This window comes from Saccopteryx bilineata, chromosome 3, assembly GCF_036850765.1.
Source record: "Saccopteryx bilineata isolate mSacBil1 chromosome 3, mSacBil1_pri_phased_curated, whole genome shotgun sequence".
NCBI classification, from domain to species: domain Eukaryota; kingdom Metazoa; phylum Chordata; class Mammalia; order Chiroptera; family Emballonuridae; genus Saccopteryx; species Saccopteryx bilineata.
The window spans coordinates 213,653,290-213,670,215 of record NC_089492.1 but is presented as its reverse complement, the minus strand read 5'-3'; the positions used below and the strand labels follow the sequence as shown (position 1 = coordinate 213,670,215).

General features: G+C 34.8%; 1 protein-coding gene across 1 annotated transcript in view; it reads right to left on the bottom strand.

Moving 5' to 3' along the window:
* COL24A1 (collagen type XXIV alpha 1 chain) overlaps positions 1-16,926 on the bottom strand; it is a 367,011-nt gene that overhangs the window by 81,477 nt on the left and 268,608 nt on the right. The window contains exons 39-40 of the mRNA XM_066264956.1: positions 4,351-4,404; positions 2,190-2,297 (exon numbers count right to left, since the gene is read on the bottom strand). Coding sequence (XP_066121053.1) covers positions 2,190-2,297; positions 4,351-4,404 — 162 coding nt within the window. The remainder of the gene's footprint in view (positions 1-2,189; positions 2,298-4,350; positions 4,405-16,926) is intronic.

Sequence of the window (16,926 nt, the reverse complement as noted above, 5' to 3'; positions counted from 1 at the left end):
GCTAACAGATTAAGAGAAGAAAATAGAATAAAAGCAGACTAATGAATATTTGATAGTATATGTTGTAGTAAGTGTAACATAAACAGATTGAAAAGCGAGAAATTGCTTGCTTATTAGATGGAGCTGAGACAACTGGCTATCAATTTGAACAAAAGAATATTTGTCCTTTACAATTAACATCATAGAAGAAATAAATACCATATGTTTTAAGAGTTATGGATAAAAATAAAGCTATACAAGTATTAGAAGAAGAATATGGAAGAATGTTTTTGTGTACTTTAGGTAGGTAAGGAAGGCATTTCTAACAGATGAAACCTGGAACTGACAAGAAAAAGACTGACAGCCTGACTGGGTGGTGGCGCAGTGGATAGAGCGTTGGACTGGGATGCGGAAGGACTCAGGTTTGAGACCCCGAGTTCACCAGCTTGAGTGTGGGCTCATCTGGTTTGAGCAAAAGCTCACCAGCTTGGACCCAAGGTCACTGGCTCGAGCAAGGGGTTACTCGGTCTGCTGAAGGCCCGCGGTCAAGGCACATATGAGAAAGCAATCAATGAACAACTAAGGTGTTGCAACAAAAAACTGATGATTGATCCTTCTCATCTCTCTCCGTTCCTGTCTGTCTGTCCCTATCTATCCCTCTCCCTGTAAAAAAAAAAAAAAGACTGACAAATTTGACCATGTAATAATTAAAACCTTCTGTACAGCAAAAGATATTATTGTAAACAATATTAAACAATTTAAAAGATAAATTACAGAAAAATATATTTGTAATATATTTTGAAGCATATTTAATAAAATATAATATCTAAGATATATAAGGAGTTATTGCAAATCAGTAAGACAACAACATAATAATAGAAAAACACGCACAGTGCATATGAATAGGCAATTTCCAGAGAAAAATAATACAAACTACTTAGCTGCAATCAGGGAAATGTAAATAGAAACAAAAAATAAAACACACTTTTTCATTTGTCAAACTGTCAAACATGAAAAGGATCAATATGAAGTACTGGTGATAAAAGTGTAAATTTGGAGAAACCTCTCCAGAAGGTAGTTTGGGAATGTGTCAAAATTTAAAAAGTGAATATTCTTTATAGTGAAAATCTGAAAGAGAAGTGTACTTTGGAGGCCAGACTCTGGATAAATTAATTCTTACATTTATTAAAAATTAATCACATTTATAATGTTTTTGAATACAGAATTCCAAGACAGAGGAATATTAGTATTTTTAAAAAAAGGAAGTAAACGGGCCTGGAGTAGTGAGATGGCAATAAGGGATGGGATACTTAAAGTGAGCAGAGGCAAACCTTCCTTGAACAGAGGAGTTATAAAATGTTCTCCAGAAGGCCTTATGAAAAGTTGAGCTTTTGTGACATTAAATAAAGATTAGGAAATACACATCCATTTGTTAAAAAGCTTATGAGACAGTGAAAAGACTAAACTATATAATCTTTTAAGTATTTGCCTCTTATGCTGTAACTTTCTGAATAGGTCCCAATATATTAGCAATACTGAATGTGGCAAAAGTAGGTTTACAGTTGTGAGTACACAAAACACAAAATTTATTCTTGTACTATTCGTTCCTATATTATTTGCTATACAAACTGTAAGCCTACTTTTGCCAACCTCTATATAAATGTGCTTTTAAAGGTCAGAAGTATTATGCTATTCTTGTTTCCAACATTATGTTAAGCTAATGCAAAAGATTAAATGTTATTAGGTGTTATGGAGATTTTTCACAGCAGTTAGAAAAATTATCTCTAGATAAGCACATGGAACCCAAACTTATAAAGAAAATCCATTTTCAAGTAAACCTAATTTTCAAAGCAATTTGTCAGGCATGACATCAGAGTTTTATACAGATATTAAATTGTAATTTTAAATGCAAGGCATACAAACTTTCCTACTTAGGTTGAGAGTTATAATCTGATATTTTAAAACCTCATTTCATATTTTATTTCCTTTTTAAAATATTTTCCCCTTTCCCTTTTCATGTCCAGAAACCACTAAGCCATTTAAGTACTGTGGAATGCTTACTATTCTCCACATCCCATGGAGGTAGATTATTTTCAATGGAACTATTGCTTTCTCTGTAAAATTAATCAAGGGCTGAAGCTTTAAGGACATGGATACATTTCTTTTCCATCCACAGTGAACTTAGTTCTGGAAGCAAATCAAATACTAACCACGGCACCTCTGGTTCCTCTGGCCCCCTTAGGGCCACTTTCCCCAGTTTGTCCAGGAGCACCCCTGCTTCCAGTTTCTCCTGTGGGTCCTACTTGTCCTTTGTCACCCTGTGAATGCCATTAATAAGAGAAAGAAGTAAGGAAAAACAAATTTATACTTTGATGAATTAACTATATCATATATGAATGACTCCAGATGATACTCTGTAAGCAAAGTTCTAATAAATAGTAACTTTATAGTAACTGATAATAATACCATACCATCACCAAATAGGTTATCTTAAAAATATAATTAAAAGTAGTTTTGGAAAAATAATTTAAAAATTATTTTGGTCAAACAAGCAGGGAAGATTTGGTGCTAATGTTGAGTTATAAACAACCAAACTTTTTATTTTGAAATTTATGTATGTATTATGTATGCATGCATACACACATACATACATGTATTATGATCATGATAAAACAGGTGCTGTTAAGGAGCCTGTTTCAACAGAGAACTTCAAGGCCACAAAGAGCTGTTTAATGCAAAGGCTCTAGTGTGCAGTTCTGTACATTCAGGATGACCACTCATTGGTTTAGAGATTGCCTTTAAAAATCTGTAACAGTTCCATATCATTTTATATCCTTCTAAAAACCAATTATCTTCTGTCTCCCATCAGGCCGACTGATCACATTTTCTAGCACCAAAGTATAGCTGCTCTTAAAAAACATAAAAAACACAAATCATTTTCTTTCTTTCTTTTTTTTTTTTTTTTTTTTTTTTAATTTTTCTGAAGCTGGAAACAGGGAGAGACAGTCAGACAGACTCCCGCATGCGCCCGACCGGGATTCACCCGGCACGCCCACCAGGGGCGACGCTCTGCCCACCAGGGGGCGATGCTCTGCCCATCCTGGGCGTCGCCATGTTGCGACCAGAGCCACTCTAGCGCCTGAGGCAGAGGCTCTGAGCCATCCCCAGCGCCGGGGCCATCTTTGCTCCAATGGAGCCTTGGCTGCGGGAGGGGAAGAGAGAGACAGAGAGGAAAGCGTGGCGGAGGGGTGGAGAAGCAAATGGGCGCTTCTCCTGTGTGCCCTGGCCGGGAATCGAACCCGGGTCCTCCGCACGCTAGGCCGACGCTCTACTGCTGAGCCAACCGGCCAGGGCACAAATCATTTTCTGAATGTGGGAACCAACCTGTTCTATTATCAACGTTCAAGTACACACAAAGATAAAGTAAACTGTGATCATAGCCAGTGAAAAAAATTTTAGTATTCATAATAATTTACAGGCTTTTCTAAGGGTTAAAGGTTGTTCTAAGGACCTGCACTGTCCCACTTCTAATGTTGATTTTAGGTGTAAAATCATGTATGCTAAAAGAGACTAATTTTCATGAGCAAGACAGCAACTAAAATTCAACTTATTCATTGCTATCTTTTATTATCCCTTATACGGCCCCCAAATTATGAGAAAGATGGACTAGATGTATATTAGTAGAAATGATCAAATTGGATGTGGGGAACTATAATACAGTGTGATTTGAAATTAATTACAATAGAAATATTTAGAACTGATGAAGTACAGTGGAAAAATTATTTCTATGTCTTACCAATACTTGAATAAATTACTGAACCCATATAAAGATGGATTTTTAATTATGATGTACTAAAATTTCACAAATAGGTCACTTTTAAATAAAGTATAAAAGGAGCAAATTATTTATGTTTCTTAGTTAATAAATGGAAAAAATAAAATCAATTATTAACCTTTTCAATTAAAAAACACATTACTAAACCAGAAATAATTCCAATGGTATTCCTTTCTCTGAAACATTTTACTGATTTGTTACTAAATAGCACAAATGGTATAGCATTTTTCTTTTGTCTCTTTTCTGGCTTATGGTCTACTAAAGAATTTTTGGCAAACAGGAGAAGGAAAGGCAAAAATCTTTTTAGAAACTACAAAGTGGAAAATTTGCTTTCAAATAATTAAGGTGATAAGTACCGCTTAGAGGAATATTAATTTATACAAATGTCTCTTTTTAAGGTAAATTTATAGTTCTTTATTACTTTATATATAGTGCAAGTAAAAACACTACAGCATTCTAGGCACTACAGCATTCATAGGGCTCTGGGCACCTCAGAGGAAAGAAAACCAGCATAAAATGATGTTTAAAAAAATTACCTTTTTTCCTGGACGACCTCTTTGTCCCAAAATTCCAAAAATTCCTTCAGGTCCCTGAATATTTAATATAAAAAAAGGAAATAAAGTGTTAAAGAAAGTACTAAATGGAATGTTTAAATACTTATATCACATAATCACTGAATTGAAAACTACGTTAAAAATGAGAGTTACTTTTCCACAATATTTTGTTTGTGTAATTCTTTAAAAAGAGGTCATGATGACTTAGAGGCACATTTGTTACTAGTGAGTAAAAGTCACATTATAAAGACTGGTCAAGATAGACAAAATTAAACAGTTATTAAATTTAACAGAGAAAGAAAATTACTTGATTTCAGTATACCCATTTTAATTAGCAAAAATATAATTAAAGTAAATCCAAATGTATCCATTGAAGCATTTTTATGAGGTATTGTAGGTTCAACATCTCGTTAAATGTATAAGGTTAAAACATATATCTAATTCTAGTCAAGGAGAACTTAAAATTTCATTGGACTAGAGGATTAGATACTCTTTGATCTGTAGGTGGTGGAAGGGAAGAAAATAAACAAAAAACCCAAGGTTCTCCCCTGGTTCTTTTGTTGATATTTTCCTCCGTCTTCAAAGATAGGTTGTTTTTCTATTTTTTTTTTTGAGGGGATATTAAACTTCCACTGATGTTAGGCTGATTTATTTTAGTACCTGTTCTGAATACGTAAGTAATATTTTGCTACAAATTGTTGGTTTTTAAAAGTTAACATGGCTTCAACCCATTTGTGTATTTTGAGGTTTGCAGGGTAGAGGAAACAGAGATAGTCAATAAACTATTTAAAATAATATTTTCACTTCAATCTACTTTGCTTAGACAAAAGTAGACAATATACACTTTTATTTTAAATAAAAATTAAATAAAATATTTTAGATGTCATGTGAATTTGCAGGTCAACAATAATTAGGCTTTAATGAGATCCACAGTAAACCAGGTTGCAAGTTCTCAAATGGCTAATAATTAGTCACAGCATTCCTTGCATCAGTTGGAAATGGAAATATCAAACTTGTGTTCCAAAGCTTCACAAACTGCAAAAATGCTGTAGACAAGAAATAAATTGTGGTTTACCACTGTGCAATGTAGGCTCCTGATAAATATTTGTTGAACGAATAAACAGATACCTAAGGAAATGACTCATGCCCTATGCTCCTGAACGAATGCTCTCCTAGTCTCAGAGAGTCACTAAATTTAGAGGCCAAAGAGGTTAAATTTTATCGCTGTATGTAGTTCTAGCTGCATCCAGAGGTTGAAATTATTGTTGCACTAACCTGAGACTTCTTTGTGGCTGATATAAACTTTTAAAAAGAGGCTCACTAACTGTCACAGAGATTAATGGTGTGAGATTTTAAAAGTCAGACTGCTTCAGTTTCATATTCTGGCTCTGCCACCTAACAGCGATATGATCATTGGTAGATTATTTAACTTCTAAAGGCCTCAATCCCCTGTTATATAAAAGGGGTCTAATTCTACTTCTTTAATGGGTTACAAAATTAAATGAGATGATGGATGTAAAGCCTAGAAAGGACTAGATTTATACTAAAGAGCTCAATAATGGATCTACTGAGAACTTTTGCACAGGAAAACTTTTGCCCATACTTGAAGAATTCACTCTGTGTGAGAAAAGGGGTTGCCTGTGTTCTGCACTGCATTTTGTCCTGTCATTATCAGAAGGGTCTCCCCTGGTTCTTTTGTTGATATTTTCTTCCGTCTTCTAAAATAGGTTGTTTTTTTATTTTTTTTTGAGAGGGTATTAAACTTCCACTGATGTTAGGCTGGTTTATTTTAGTACCTATTCTGAAATACATAAATAATATTTTGCTATAAAATGTTGATTTTTAAAAGTTAACATAGCTGCAACCAATTTGTGTATTTAGAGGTTTGCAGGGCAGACCGGAAAAATAGCAACATTTTCTCCAAAGTGCATATCTTAACAAATTTCTTCAATAATTACAAAAATGAGAATTTCTTTCACTGTCAAATTGAAAGAGAATAGGTGGCTTGGCGTTCAGCCTACTCATACAATAGAGAAAGAAGTTGGTTAGCCCTGGCCGGTTGGCTCAGTGGTAGAGTGCCGGTCTGGCATGCAGGAGTCCCAGGTTCGATTCCTGGCCAGGGCACACAGGAGAAGCACCCATCTGCTTCTCCACCCGTCCCCCTCTCCTTCCTCTCTGTCTCTCTCTTCCCCTCCTGCAGCCAGGGCTCCATTGGAGCAAAGTGGGCCCGGGCGCCGAGGATGGCTCCATTGCCTCTGCCTCAGGTGCTAGAATGGCTCTGGTTGCAGCAGAGCAATGCTCCAGATGGGCAGAGCATCGCCCTCTGGTGGGCATGCTGGGTGGATCCTGGTCGGGCACGTGTGAGAATTTGTCTGACTGCCTCCCCGTTTCCAGCTTTGGAAAAATACAAAAAAATAAAAAATTAAATAATAAATAAAAATAAATTAAAAAAAGAGAAAGAAGTTGGGATTTCCCATTAATTATTTTAATCTTTGTGAGAGTAGCTCTACTGTCTTACAAGTAACACATCACATCTTTTTTAAACTATTTTATTGAAAGATAATACATGTACCATATTATGAATCCATTTAAAGTGTACAATCAATAGTTGTTAACATATCCACAGAGTTCTTCAACCATCACCACAATCAATTTTAGAACATTTTTATCACCCCAAAAAGAGACCCAGTACCCATAAGCAGTCACTTCCCATTTCCTCCAGATACCCCCTAGCCCTACGTAACCACTTTTCACCTCTATAGATTTGCCTTTTTGGGATATTTCTTATAATATATGGTCTTTTATCACTGGCTTCTTTCAGCAGGCATAGTGTTTTCAAGGTTTATTAATGTTGTAGCATGTGTCAATATATCATTCCTTTATAGTGCCAAATAACAGTCCATTCTATAGGCATACTACATTTATTAATAAACATTTATTGACTCAGCTGTTAAAAATCATTTAGGTTGTTTCCACTATTTGGCTTTCATAAATAATGTTGCTATGAACATTCATGTACAAGTTTTTGTTTGAACCCTGTTTTCAATCTTGTGGGTATATACCTAGCAGTAGAATAGCTGGGTCATATGTAAGTCCATTTAACATTTTGAGAAACTGCCAAACTGATTTATAAACTAGTTGCACCATTCTACATCCTACCAATGATGTATAAGGGTTCCAGTTTCTTTACATCCTCATCAACACTTGTAAGTTTTTGTTTTTGTTTTTAATTTCAAATAACCGTACTAGTGGATATAAGTGGAACTTATTGTGGTTTTATTTACATTTTTATAATAATGAATAATGTTGAGTATTGTTTTGTGTGCTTGTTGGCTAACTGTATATCTTTTTTGGAGAAATATCTGTTTAAATACTTTGCTCATTTTTCAATTTGGTTATCTGTCTTTTTGTTACTGAGTTGTAAGAGTTCTTTATATATTCTGGATATAAGTCCCTTTAAAAATGTGATTTGAAAATATTTTATCCCATTCCATGGGAGTCTTTTCACTGCCTTGATGGTGCTCTTTGAATAATACTATTAATTTCAATGAAGTATAAAATGTCTATTTTTTTCTTTTCTCACTTGTACTTTTCGTGTTGTCCAAGGAAACTTTGCAGAATTTAAGGTCATAAAGATTTATTTCCTATGTTTTCTTCCAAGACATTCATCATTTTAGTTCATACACTTAGGTCTGTGACCAGTTTTGGATTAATTTTTGTGTGCAGGAAGGGTCAAACTTTATTCTTCTGCATGCAAGTAACCAGTTGTTGCAGCACCATTTGTTGAAAAGACCATTCTTTTCCTCATTAAATTGTCTTGGTACATAACATGGTTTTGCAATTCAAATTAACTTTGTTCCATTTATTTCTGGAATTTATTTTGTTTTTTTAGACAACCAATGAGACTAGCTATTATTAAACAAAATTTAGAAGTTATAGAGTGATTCCCTTCAAAGACTATGGTTCCTCTTCTGCTTGAATCCTTTCAATGGCATCTCACTACACTGAATAAAATCCAAACTTCTTATCACGGTTTATAAAGTCCTTCATGATCTACTGCCTGTCTATTCCTTCATGCTTATCTTAAACAACTTTTTACTATTTACTATGCTGCAGTGTAATAACTTCCTTTTAGTTTTTACAAAAATATCTAGATCATTCTCACCTCCATATCTTAGCTCTTTCTATTCCATCAACCTTGAAGGATCTCCCAAAGTTCTTAGCATGACTGGTTCCTTTTTATTTTTCAGGTCTCGAATTAATTTTTCTTTATCCAGAGAAGGCTTCTCTCACTGCCCTAGTGGAGATAGTCTTCTCTTCCTTTAACTAGTTGTTCCTTTTTATCACTTTGTTTATTTCTATCATTGCATTTATCACCACCTGCAATGATCCTGTTTATTGTTAAAGTTCTCCACAATATTGTAAAATCTGAGATCAAGATTTTGCTAATGTCGTTCCTCTGTGTATTCCCAATGCTTAGCTGAGTTCTTGGTTCATACAAGATATTCATAAACTTTGTTGAATTAATTAATAAACATATATTTAATACAGTTATAGTCTATAAGGTTAATACAACTTTGGAAACATCTGCTTCTGTAAAACTGTAGGATGTTTTCTTCCAAAGAAAGCCTAAACAGAAGCTAATACATTAAATATATATTCAAGGATCTTTTAGGACTCAAGTAGGAATAGAAAGAACAGGAGCCCATTCAGTATCCTTCGTGACACATTATTTTGGGAGGCTCTACATAGTTCTAACTCCATTATTATACTTAATAATGAGTAAATTGAAAAACTAAAGGATAATTAACCCTATACAGCCCTTTAGTGGCAGAACAGGGGTTTGAACAATTCCTGCATATGGTCATTGCAGGGTTATTTCTATTTCTGAGTTTTTTTATGGCACAATTGCTCAAAACAAACAAGTCTAAGACTAGGTCATAAGACTCTTTAAGAAGTTAAAGATTTAGATTATCCTTCACTCCTTTATGACATGAACCTCATATTTCCAAACTGATTATTTTTCAGGGTTTTCAAGGAAACAGTCTCAGAAAAAAAGAGTCATATATACATACCTTACTATTCTTTTATAACTATTTTATAAAAGATCCATCTTTTATATCAATTCATCTTTCTAATTTTACTTTAAAGATCCTGTTGAAAAAGCTTAGAAAAGTGTGCTTTATTTGTTTCATCTTCTCTCTATATAGCCACCTCTACCTAATATCATATTTCCATAAACAGATAGAAAAAGTCACACTTAAATAAATTCAACCAAGTTTTGTCCTAAAGAAATAATACAAGACAATTTTATTTTTATACATTGAATTTTGGAGTTCATAGCTTCAAATCTGTTTAGATCTTTGATACCACAGAGATAAGTTTTTCTTTTTAGAAATGGATGACAGACCATAAGTCAGGCAGATGTTACTGTCAAATTCTTCCAAAATTTTTTCTCATACTGAGTTATGCCTTGAAGCAACTGAAGTTCTTACCACAGAATTCAAGCATAAAATATACATTTTTTTCCCCTCTGTTCAAAGAACCTATACCTTGGATTTGGGTATTTGTTACTGATGATTTCCTTGCCTTATTTTCTAACCCAGATCTTACTTACTAATAAGAAGGCTAGTTACTTACAAAAGTTTAATTTTATTCTCACTTTCTTGTTTAATTTTTAAGAATTTAAGGTAGCATTTTTGTGACACTGTCTAAAGAAAAGTTTTTAAAAGTACAAAAATAAATCCAACATCAGGCTGCCTGATTTAGCAATACTTCTGTGGATAATAAAACTCTTTTGAAAAAAATATGCCATGGTATTTTTACTGAGTTTATGAGCTGAAAGGCATTTAAAATTCCAAGGAGAACAACAAAAAGAATAAAAAGGAAACACACATGTGTTGTTACTAAAAAAAGGCACTGAAGATGTGAACAAGGCAAGACTGTTCCTGGGAAAAAATATGAAGCAGATGAAATTTGTGTTCATCATTTTTCCATGCTTTGTTTTGAGCCCCTTTTTCATCTCTGCTCTGCTCATCACCAACTATCATGCTTATAATCCCTACCTGGGGTTTCTGGCCATGTTATTCTGTGGCATAATTAGGCCTTTCTTCTTCTAAAGTGTGTTCTCCTCATTACCAACTTTTAGGTTTCTGCTAGGGTACTAGGCTAGTGGACTGAAAAAAAAAATCCATGATAAAGTACTGTTAATGATTTTCTTGTATAAAAACAAATTTGATAAGAATATTCAGGAGGATAATCACATTTTCTCTGCACTTGTCACTTCACTTCTCTGTGAGTCCAGCCCTAATGTGTACTCTAAAAAAAGACAAAGCCCTGGCCGGTTGGCTCAGCGGTAGAACGTGGCCTGGTATGTGGAAGTCCTGGGTTTGATTCCCAAGCAGGGCACACAGGCAAAGCACCTATCTGCTTCTGCACCCCTCCCCCTCTCTTTCCTCTCTGTCTCTCTCTTCCCCTCCCACAGCCAAGGCTCCATTGGAGCAAAGTTGGCCAGGGTGCTGAGGATGGCTCCATGGCTTTTGCCTCGGCACTAGAATGACTTCTGTCGCAACGGAGCAATGCTCCAGATGGGCAGAGCATTGCCCCCTGGTGGGCATGCTGGGTGGATCCTGGTTGGGTACATACGGGAGTCTGTCTCTCTGCCTCCACACTTCTCACTTCAGAAAACAACAACAACAACAAAAAACTATCAAGAACCCTAGCAAGGAAAAATATAAGCCCAAGGCTGGTTACCTCTATGCATTTTTTTCATTTGTAAAATGGAGAGTAATAAAGCATTTATAGTTTATTGAAAGGAACCTAAATTATATTGCTCGGTATCTGGACGAATGGTGTTTAAAGTAATTTTTTTTGGAGGGGGAAATCCTAATGCCTTGTATTTGATGTAGAGGAACACCCATCATAGTTTTCCAGGATTGGGAGGGCAAGACAGAGGAGAAATAGGCACTTTATCATTTCTGAAAAACTGGGGTGGTACTCAAAACCAGGTGACACTTATGGTTCATCCTCAATCTTTAAATGTCCCTTTGAAATATGATGGTACAATTATATATCTATCATTTTAATTGTTGCTGAAATAATCAGAGTAAATGATATAAATGGTGAGATGGCCAATTTGAGCTTTACTTATGGTAAAGTAAACTTGTATTATTCTAGATAGAGTTTTTTCTAAGTTCTTGGAAACCTAATTGAGATGACTGGGTCAAGAACTATCATTGATAGGGCAGTCAGTGATCTGGATGTTAGAAGCCAGAGGAAGAGAATTACACAAAAGGTGTGAAAACTACAAATTTTGCAAATGACTACTTTGTTTTTCAGTCCACTTGCATGGTTGGTTTACTCATGATTACTTCCTCAGTTTTTACTAAGCAGCATGTAGAATCCGGAGCACAAAAGTACTGGCCATATGGTTTATAGGAAGAAGTAAAGACAGAGTTTCTTCTTTTGAAGAGCTATTATCTCTCTGGAGGAAAAAACCCACAGGCTTTAGAATTTACTTACAATCTTTAAAAGGCTAAATAAGACTGCTAGGGTCCAGAGGAAATAGAAATCACTTTATGGCAGGGTTACAAGTGATGACTCCCAAAATATGAGAATATCTTCAAAGGCAATAATACTTACAGAAGTAAAGAGAGAATAATCTTGGGAAGAACCCATGTTTAAAGATATGAGACAAGTAAAAGAGAATAGTCAAGTAAAACAGTAAAATGATCAGAGAGGCTTTATTGGGAAGAATGTAATGAATATCATAAATGAAGCATTTAAGCAAAAGAGAAGCTGTTCTCATTATTTATCTACATCTTCCATCTGCCCTGAGGTACGAGAATTTGTTCAATATGACATTTAGCATTTTCTTTGAAGTAATATTATAATTTCAGATGAGTTATTGAGAAACTATGCTTGCAAGATTTATTTCATCTTGGAGCTAGAATATTATTCTGTAGAAATAATGTCAGTTCTAAGAATAAAAGTCAGAAATATTCACTTAAATAAAGTATGAGGCAGCACAAAATATTCCCCTTCAAATGCTTTATGTCAGAAGTTCTATAGCTGAGGTGACACCATCAGGAGAGTGACATAGTCATTCCAGCTTCAGCCCTGCCCCCCTTGGAAGGCCATTTGGCAGCCATGCATATACAAAATAAACCCAGAACTTGGGGGTAAGTCCAAAGCACCCTCCTGTAACACAGATTGAGAAGCACCATGTCAGAAGGGGGAGGGGGATGTTTCACTTCAATTGCACTGCCCTTCCCTCAGGCTCACACAGCCACACCCTGGCCTATCATTTCTCCAGTGGGAAACAGAGACCCAAAGTAGACAATCAGCAACCCTAATGTTGTGGGATGCTTCCAGAATGGCCCATTCAGGCATCATCTCATGAGGATCACTGGTAGAATCTGGGAACTTGACCGCTGGGGAACAAACAAATACAAAGAGAAATGGGGTTATGATGACTAGTACTGAGATCTCGATAAATTGCATTTCTATCTGCAGCAACACTCAAGAAGAGATTCTAGAGAGTTTACTCATCAGCAGAGTTGAGCTAGTTATCCTTCATAGTCAGGGAGCTTGGCTGGCAGTTTGAGATCCCAACCTTGGAGATGTACCTGCTGTGGAGCTCATCATATGGCACTATCTGGGCAGAAAATAATATTTGCAACCCTGCTTAAAAGGTAGGCATAGAATTCTGTTCTCCTAGACCAGACTGAGGGCCAGAGAACTAGGGTAGCTATGGAGTTGATATTACATCCCTATGCAGGTGAGAGCCAAGACAGAAGCCCTGACCACCAATAACCTCTGCCCCTTATAACCAGGGAATATGAACAGTGACCCTGGGCATCCTACAATACCACTTGGCCATGGAGACTAGCCAACAGCAGAGTTAAGTCTACAACCCTGTCCAATTACTAAACACAGGGAACACAGCCAGTGACACTGTCCAACTGCAGGGCATAGCCTGTGGTCCCAGCCAACAAAGAAGCCCAGGCAGTGACCCAAGCCAGCCACAGAGCATAAAAAGTCTATAGCCCCAACAAATTGCAATATATATCTCTGGAGGCCCCATTTGACTAGAGAGCCTGGTAAGCAATCTTGCCTAACACAGGGCACAGTCAGTGGCCTAAATGACCATGAGGCAAGCCCGTGACTCTGCTCAAACTTGGGGCACAGTTTGTGGCTCCGTCAAACTGTGAAGTCAGCTTGTAACTCTACCTGAACATGGAGTACAGTCATTGACTCCATTCAGTTAGAAAGAGCAATATGAGACTTTGTCCGATTGCAGAGTTCAACCAGTGATATTGCTCTTCCAGGAGACACAACCTGAGAGCTCACCCTGCCACAGGTAACTGCAGAACCCAGCTAGGAATCTTTTCCTTCAAACCAGAGTGCAGTAGGCATGCCCAGCAAAACAGGGTTTCTTTAATATTTGGTTCTACCCCACCCTTTCCCCCAGAATGTGAAGAAATTCAACAATAGACTTGAACAAGCAGCATTTTAAAAACCAGTGAACCAGAAACATAAGTTATTTGAAATTATTCAAAGGAAAAAAAAACTAAACTAAACTAAAATAAAAAAGTAATGGTAAAGAAAGAAAAAGAAATAAAACAAAAAATACAAAAAAAAAAAAAAAGAGTAAAGGAAGCTTATAGTACTTACGAGATAGTACTTGATGAAATAATATATGCATTGTGGGAATACCAGAAGGAGAAGAGAAAAAGAAAGAGGCAGAAAGTCTGTGTGAAGATATAATGTCAGAAAATGTCCCAGTCCTGTGAGAGAAGTGGACATCTAGATTCTTGAGGCCCAAAGGACCCCAAATAGATTGAACCTGAGAAGGCTTACTTTGAGACACACTAAAATTAAATAGACAACAATCAGATATAGAGAATTTTGAGAGCAGCAAGAGATAAGTTACTTGTTATATACAAGAGAGCCCCCAGAAAATTATAAGTAGGTTTCTCAGCAGAAAATATGCAGGCCAGGACACAGTTAAAAACTTCAAAATATTTAAAGAAAAAAAAAAGCTGTTAAAAAATACTATATCCATTAAAGCTCTCTTTCAAGCATGGAGGAGTGATAAAGACTTTCCAAACAAACAAAAACTGAAGAGTTCATCACCATTAAACCTGCCTTACGTGAAATGCTAAAGGACTTTTTCCCCACTGAAATAAAAGAATATAGTTAATGTCAAACATATGAATGTATAAAACTAATAGGTAAAGATAAATATATAGTCAAAACTGTATTCTCTAATATTGTAATGGTGGTGTGAAAATAACTTACAACCCTAGTTAAAAAGTTAAAATACAAGTGTATTAAAAGTAACTATAACTACAATAATTTGTTACTGGATACATAAAATAAAAAGATGTAAACTGTAATATTAATAATCTAAAATGTGAAGGAGGAAGGAAGAAGTAAAAGTATAAAGTTTTTGCATGCTATTGAAATTGTTATTAGCTTAAAATAGGATGTTATAATTATAAAATATTTTATGAGAACCACAAAGAAAAAATACCTAGTAGATGCGTAAAATTAAAAAGGGTTCAAGGCACACTGCTAAAAAAATTCATAAAATTAAAAAAGATGATAGCAAGAGAGGAAGCAAGAAAGAAATGACCTAGAAAACAGTGAGGAAACAATTAAAATAACGATACAAAGCCATAACTTATCAATCATTACTTTAATTGTAAATGGATAAAAATTATTCAGTCAAAAGTCAGAGAATGGGTGAATGGATAAAAAATAACAATAACAACAAAACAAAAAAGACCCAACAATATGCTGCCCACAAGAAGCTCACTTAAGACTTAAAGATGCACAAATATTGATAGTGAAGGTATGAAAAAAATATTTTAAACAAATGGTAACCAAAAGAAAGCAGGGATAATTATATGTATCAGAAAAATATGCTTTAAGCTAAAAATAGTCAAAAGAAACAAACAAGGTCATTATATAATGATAAAGAAGTTGATTAATGAATACTATAGAATAATTGTAAATATTTATGCACCAAATATTAGAGCATCTAAATATAATATATAAAGAAATTACTAACAGAAATAAAAAGAGAAATAAAGAGCAATGTACTAACATTTGGGTACTTTAATACCCCTTTCTGCAATGGCTAGATTTTCCAGAGAGAGAAGGAATAAATAAATTTTAACAACAGTGGATTTGAACAACACTATGGACCAAGTAAACCTAACATATGTGTGCAAAATATTCCTTTCAACAGCAGTAGAATATACATTATTTTCAAGTCTACATGGAACATTTTCAAGGACAGATCATACAGGGGTGGGAAAAAGTAGATTTATAGTTGCTCATATGGAAAAGAATACAATGATTAATAAAATATTAATAAAAGAACAAACTCTGTGTTTCGCATATTCACAACTATGAACCTCCTTTTGCCCACCCCTGTATATTGAGTCACAAAATAAGGTTGAACAAATTCAGGAAGATTGAAATTGTATCAAGTATCTTTTATGACCATAGTGGTATGAAACTAAAAATCAATGACAGGAGGAACACTGTAAAACTCATAAATACTTGGAATTTAAAAACATTCTGAACAACCAGTGGATCAAGGAAGAAATTAATATGGAAATTAAAAAAATATCTTCAAACAAAAGTGAAACACATCATACCAAAACTTATGGGATGCAGCAAAAGCAGTTCTAAGCAAGGAACTAATAGTTATAAATGCCTATTTTAAAAAGGGAAAGATAAACAACCTAGCTTTATAACCCAAGAAAGTAGAAAAAGAAAAACAACCTCAGATCAAAGTTAGCAGATGGAAAGAAATTATTAAGATTAGAACAGAAATTAGTAAAATTGAGAATAGGAAAATAACAGAAAAGATTAACAAAACTAAGAGTTGGTTTTTCAAAATCATAAACAAAATTGATAAACCTTTAGCTAGACTTATGAAGAAAAGAAAGATAGAAAACTCAAAGTTAGAAATGAAAGAGGAGGCATTATAAATGATACCACAGAAAGACAAAGGATTATGACAAATTGGATAATCTAGAAAAAATTGGATAAATTCCTGAAATTACACTACCTACTAAGACTGAACCATGAAGAAAAAGAAAATATGAATAGACATGTAAAGAGATTAAATCAGTAATGAAAACCTTTCCACAAAGAAAATCTCAGGCTTTACTAATGAATTCTAACAAACATTTAAAGAATAATTAATGCTAATCTTTCCCAAACTCTTTCAAAAGTTTGAAGAGGCAGAAATACACCTCAGCTTATTTTCTGAGGCCTTCATACTAAAACTAAATAAACAACAAGAAAAAAACTGCAGGGCAATATCCCTGATAATAGATGAAAAAATCTTCAACAAAATATTAGCAGACCTGATTCAATAATACAGTTGACCTGTGAAATACAGTGGTTTGAACTGCTTGGGTCCACTTATGTGTGGATTTTAAAATATGTATATACAGTTGGCCCTCTGTATCCCTGGTTTTGCATCCATGGAGTCATCCAACCATAGATCAAAAATACAATATGCATGGTTGGGAA